The 6,861-nt window shown below is 35.7% G+C and overlaps 1 protein-coding gene across 1 annotated transcript; it reads right to left on the reverse strand.

Moving 5' to 3' along the window:
* Positions 1 to 4,263: 4,263 nt before the first annotated feature.
* LOC112505263 (subtilisin-like protease SBT1.9) lies at positions 4,264 to 6,552 on the reverse strand. Its single transcript, XM_025109194.1, has one exon. The coding sequence runs from the start codon at positions 6,550 to 6,552 to the stop codon at positions 4,264 to 4,266; it is 2,289 nt and encodes a 762-aa protein (XP_024964962.1).
* Positions 6,553 to 6,861: the final 309 nt, after the last annotated feature.

Genomic DNA, 6,861 nt, shown 5'->3' on the forward strand with positions numbered 1-6,861 from the left:
TGATTAATCTTTTAGATGAGTACACAATAACAATTGGACTATTTGGATCAGACGACTCACTTGACAAATCTACTTATATGACATATACCATTCTCAACAAAACTTGGGTAGTGAACTTCAAAGTGTTGGGATGATACCATTATCTTTTACAACCAAAAACTAAAATTGCAAACATTAACAATAAAAAAAAGCAAAAACATAAATTGTAAAATAATTGAGGGTCCATTCTTGTAATTAAATTGTAGTTGGATTTGACGATACCCACCCACCCATTAAAGGGAAATCCGCGTTTAGATATAACTTTCCCAATTAAGCTTCTATTTAATACCAAATAATTGTAACCAAACAAATCAATTTTTGTACTTTCTACTTCTTTATTTATATTAAATAATATGTCAATAGACCCAATAAATTTAAAATGTTATCTATGATCACGTTATTATTTTTATATATTTATAATTTTTTTAAAATAAAATTATTTACTAATTCTAGAATTTAAGTAAGTGCTGTTGATGTTAACATCTTTTAAATTTATTAAATAATATGTAAAATATCTATACTGTATTATAAAACATTTGATTAAAATTCTTAAAAACCATTTTTTATGCATGAAGTACTGTTTATTAATGGATATTACTTAAAATTTAATACTACGAGTAAATTGTACGTAAGTACAGCTTATTAAAGCTATATTTTTGAATTCGTGTAACTAATTGCGGATAAACATAATCAAATACATAATAAAATCTTATATTAAATATAAAAAATTAAAATATAATTAGGATAATTATTGAGTTTTAACATAATACTCAATTATCATCCTTATAAAAACTGTATTATTAAAACAAATATAAATTATTTTGTTATTAAATCTAAATTAAACTATAATAAGAAATTGAATTAAAGTTTTTACACGAAAAACGAAAACTTTTAAATAATTAATTTAATACTATTAAAGATATTTTTTTTTTCAAATTTATATTTCCTTCAAAAATAAAAATATTATCGTTTTCTAAGAACCACATAAAACCATATTATATTGTAATGAAAAATGAATAAAATGAAACATTAAAAATCAAAATACATCTCGTTGCATTGCACAAGTACCCTTATAGTAATATTATGATAAGAAATTCAACAATATGAATAAGAGTCACTTTTGCCTTTCGTTTTTCTGCATTTACATGATCTGCTTGATTTTTGTGAATTTACCATTCCTTCACCCACGTTCGTTTTTACGTATCTGCTTATAAAACCATGACTTAAATCATAACAGGTTTATACATGTGATGGTATAGTGGAGATATATGTTCGTATATAGAAGCGACCGAAGGTGATTGAACGTGTACGAATGCATACACGTCAAATCTTCTTTACTGCTCATACTATTAAGGTTTCACTTATTTATAAAAATGTCATCGTTTTTCAACATCCATACATTAAAAAACACAAAAATAAATCATCCGACTACAAAGATGGTGCCTGATTGGTTTGAGCTTAACTCTAAAGATTAAAAGTACTAGGAGGTCGTTCAAATCCAAGGAGAAATAAAAATCCACTTGTGGCCACGGATGTTCAAATGCGGTGACTCCGGACTATCTGCAAAGCAGATGGTCGTCCTGGGATTAATCGGCTCGCATAACGGGTTGAATATCTAAGTTAATCAAAAAATAAAAAAATAAAAAATAAATAAACCATCCAAAAACTAATAAAATGTTGTCTCAAATTTCACTAAACTCAATATTTTTCATATGTATAATTATTAAAATTGGGCTAGATGGGCCTTGCATAAGTAAACGGCCCAAGTGGTAATGGTTTTCAATTTCTCCTACTATTTTGAAAACCATATGTATTAAATTTTAAATTTGTTAATTTCCCATTAAAAGTGTTTACTTTTATATTTCTAAATTGACACCATTTTCAAATTTTTTTGGGGTAAAATGTATTATGGAATGAGATGGTACGATAGCAACTCCAATCATATGTTAAGATAATATTTTTATCGGTGTTTAAATTTTAAGTACCGGMTGATAAAGGGAACTTAATTTTTCAAGTTGAAAGGAGAGAAACGGTAAATATATTGGACTCATGTTCAAATGACATAATTGCCGTGTACTTGGAGATGAGACGACTTTTGGTGTCCATGACTGTAACAGCCGCGATGCGGGTGTGTCACTCGTCCCACATCGGTTGGGAAGGAGAACGAAGCACTCCTTATAAGGGTGTGGATACCTTCTCTAGTAAGACGCGTTTTGGGTGGATACGAACTTCGGTTCACGTCCACGCCAGGACAAAACCGTGCGACTACCGCTTTGTGGATTTGCGGGCGGGTTAGTCAAAGCGGACAATATCTTGCTACGGGGTTCTGGGGGCGTTACAATGACCCCACCGATTTGCAGTTTTTTTGGTGATAGGGTTGGAGTTGCTCTGATACAATATCGTGAAACAGTGAAAACTTGTTCCAAATATTTCAAAATGATATAAAATCATACAAAGTAAGTACAAAATAAGACATGATTAGTTACAATGTTGTATTATATAAAATGTAAATAATGTATAAAAGTTACATGATGATATGTAATTGTATGATATGAAATTTGTGTTAGATGGTCGCGTTTTGGAGTTTGAACTTTGAATGTGGTATAATATAAGTAGTTAAGATTTTATTCTAGAAACAACAAAAGGTAAGGGTTTATTTGTGTTGATGAAGGACCCAAAATGTTACGAGTAAGAATAAAAATAAAAGAAATTGTTTGGCTTTATATAAGATAATGGTAACTTTCAGGTCAAACCGTAAGAAATGAAATTCATTCCCATACACATTCCCTGTAATTTTCATTTTCATTTTCATTGCCTAATCTGAAATAAACAACCCCTTAATATTTTAGTCTTTAAAATAGAGATCTGTTGGAGATAAATTGTAACTTTTTTTTAAATATATTTTGGGTTTTAGCTCTTCATTGTGAAGAAAATTTAGTAATTGAGAAAATGTTAATTTAAGTTAGTGTTCGTTACTTATATTTTGTTTATTAGTAATTGTTWGGATTTATTAATTAAAAATATTAATTTAAGCTAGGGTTTGTTGAAATCAATTTGTTTATTATTARTTATTAACAATTAGGTTTGATAATTGAAAAATGGTTAATTTAACTTAAGATCTGTTGAAAATCGAATGCAAATGTAATTAAGAAGATAAATGGGCTGTTAAGTCTGTATGGCTTATTCAGTCAGCCGATGGCTTAATTGGTCAGTTAGGAAAGTAGGGTTTTATAGACTCAACCATTTATTCATCCCCTTATTCCAAATTTGTCTCTTTCACATTTCTAGAACCCCAAAAATCCCAGCTTCTTTCGATCTCATTTCTCTCCTTCATTCCATCGATATATCGTTTCTTCTTCCTCACCATCTAGAACAATCGCCGTCTGCTGCTTCTTCTCACCATCGCCGATCGTTGCCCTCTGCCTCACCATCATCGGCCATCCCTGCCCTCTGCCGCAGACACCGACGACCCATCTCCATTTCTTCCTTTGTGTTGCATCTCTCGTTTTAGGGTTTGGCTCCCACTTTTGTTTCCTTCCTATTTGCATTTCATTAAGCCAGAGCGAATGAAAAGAAAGCAAATTGTGATAGTTTAACAACCAAGTCCAGAGCCCTATATCTATACACCGTTTTCCATTTGAATTTTGGGTTTTAGATGTTATTATTTTCTCTATCTTGTTACTGATTAATTATAATAGATTTGGTTATGTTTTCCAATTCGGGGTTTCACTATTGATTTGTTTATAGTTTTATGATTTGATCTATAAATATTGTTGTTTTGAGAAATGTGATCTATATAATGTTCAATGTAAAACCAAGGGTAAAATAGTCGTTTTCATCATTCAGACGGTTTATCCAGCACAACAACCGAACAACAACTTATCTGTTAACATATAGACAACTTTATCGATACAGATCTAAACAGAAAATAAACCGAAAAACACAGAAAACTTGTAATGATTCCTTTATCTATTTTAACAACTTCGTACATTTATGTAACTTTGATTTTATAATATCATGTCACTTTAAGTGTGTTCCTCGACCTTAGTCGTTGGAGATTGGATCTACCATGGTAATTGATTGGTCGTTCACATTTCCTAAAAGATGATGTCTCTTAATTTGATTGGTGATTACGAATGGTCAAATTTTAGAATAAAATGATTTTATTTCCAACTGGATTTAGTATCAGCAATAATGGTTCAGGTTCGAATTCACGAACTTTTATCAACTCCCGATGACTACAATAGGGCTAGATACCGTGTGGTTATGCTCATCGATCCATTTCAGATACCCGTAGGTAACATTTGGAGATCGTTTGTCCATTTGTATACTCATTACAAAGTCTTCCGATTGATATTTGCTCGTGAATCTGATTGTCTTTGGCTCGACTCTAACCGTCATCCTGGCCGGAACTTCCACGACGGCCTGATAAGTGGACCTAGGATCTCCAACATTCGTTACGGTCCTGATGAAATGCTTTTCTAATGGAGATGTGGTTTGGTTTGAGAAATCGGCAATAAACGAAGGATAGTTAAGTTCAGTATGGTTCGTGCTGCAACTCCAACGACTTCTTCTTATTACAGCACTCATCTGTTGATCGGTATATCCAAGACCACATAAGAAATCGATATAATCTTGAAAACCCATGTCGTAGATGAGTCCAGGATCCATGGCTTTGTTCGGATAGATATGGCCAGCCCCGAAATCTAGAGGTGTGGCAGGTTGATTATACCATTGGTCTTCAATGATTCCATTTCTATTGTCTGTGTTGGTTGCAGTGGTCATCAGAGCTGATCGGATCGCTGCTGGAGTCCAGTCACCATGAATGGATTTTAAGAGGGCTGCAACTCCGGCTACATGTGGTGCCGCCATTGATGTACCGGAGTAGAGTGCGTAATCTGTGACTAAATCGTATTTTCCGACCACCATAAACGGCAAGTCTGGTCTTACGGCTCCCAGAACATCGACTCCAGGAGCAAGGATATCGGGTTTTAGAACACTCGGAGTGATCGGATCAGGTCCTCTTGACGAGAAATACGCCACCTCAGGTGCAGGTCCGGTTCCAGTTTCCGTTAACACAAATTTCATTTTCTTTACAATAGATGTGTTCCCTTTCATCGCGTATTCCTTTATTGCAGCCGCGTAACTGGTATGCAATAAGATTCCGGGGCTCGTGTAGTCTTCTGGATCCAAAAACAACGATTCCGTCAAGAAAATCGCAGCGTATGCACCAGCCCTCGTTACTACATCCATCTGCGAGTTAAGATCCGGGTTGCTATCGTCACATAAGACAATCTTTCCTGCGACTTCAAGTGGATTTAGAGCTGAACATCCGGCTTTTCTTGGATCGTTATTCCCATAGTATAGGTGTGTATTAGTAATAGAAACGCTCATTGGGAAGTATGAGGTGCCTACGAAGGTTAGCCCGTTTCCTAATTCTAACGTAGCCATGTAACTTCGGTCTATCGTGCCAGCACCTACGGTCATGATCCAAGGTGCACCATTATATATCGAACTTGACCCTGGTCCATCGTTTCCAGCAGCACAAACTACAACAATTCCCTTTTCTATGGCCGAAAGTGAGGCGATAGCGATTACATCCTCAAAAAAGGGTGTGTGATCTAAGCCCAAAGATATTGACATTATATCGACCCCATCGGAAATCGCTTGATCCATGCCGGCTAGAATATCGGTAGACGCAGATGAAAACGAGTCGGATGCCCAAAGGACTTTGTACATGGCGATATGTGCTCTTGGTGCCATGCCTCTTGCTACGCCTTGTGCGTAACCAAAGTGATTAGCACCAACGACATGATTACCAGCAGCGGTGGATGATGTGTGGCTGCCGTGACCGAGGAAGTCTCTAGGCGAGTCAAAGTCGAACTCGGTGGAGATATTGAGACCAGCAGCCTCGAGTCCTTTGCTAAAAGATGTCGCTCCAATCAGTTTGTTGTTGCAGATAGAAGGACTAAAAGCTGTGCCATTCTCGCACTTCCCTTTCCATCTCGACGGTACTTTAGCCATCCCCTTGTCGCTAAAACTCTCACTTTCCGGCCAAATTCCAGTATCAATCATCCCGATGATCACATCTTCCCCATAAGATGCCGTTGGCCATATGCCGGAATTCCGCTTCAGTCCCAGGAACTTTGGCGTATGAGTTGTGAACAGCTTGCCGAAGGACTCTTTGTACGTGGCAAGATGAGCTCGAGATTTCTCCAATTGCGATAGTTGGCAAGGGGTGAGCTTCGCACTAAAGCCTTGCATGACATGAGTATAAGAGTACAGAAATGTTCCTCTATGATTATCTTCATCTTCATCGCAAACCGAGGAAAGGGACTTTAGGGTTTGGTGGTGCCATGATTCATGGTCCGAGAAGTGTGGAGGTTTCTGCGAGTGATCCATGTGGATGATATATGTCTGGGAGTTTTTGGGTTGAGTTGATGCAATGCTGAGCCATGGTTGCAGCACCAATAGCTGCATCAACAACACCGAAGAGTAAAAGAAGCTTCCCATGGCCAAGTAAACGTATTTTGTAGTGGTGATGGTTAAGAAAGTGAGTATAAGATATATATAAGCCAATTAAGGTCTGTAGTGATCAAAGTCATCTGTTTGGAAGTAGTTAGTTAGTTTGATGAAGTCTTCGCTTGGACGTAAATTTCTAGGTCCATGGAATAGAATGTTAGATGAAACAGCGATGAAACCTAAATCTAGTGTTTACGATTATGGGATGCACGTGTCATGAGATAAAACCTTTTTGTTTGATGTAATGAGCAACATATACATATACATATACATATATATTATATGTATATATAGATTATT

The sequence above is a fragment of the Cynara cardunculus genome, unplaced genomic scaffold, assembly GCF_001531365.2.
Source record: "Cynara cardunculus var. scolymus isolate 2C unplaced genomic scaffold, CcrdV1 Un_Scaffold_9351, whole genome shotgun sequence".
Taxonomy (NCBI): Eukaryota; Viridiplantae; Streptophyta; class Magnoliopsida; order Asterales; family Asteraceae; genus Cynara; species Cynara cardunculus.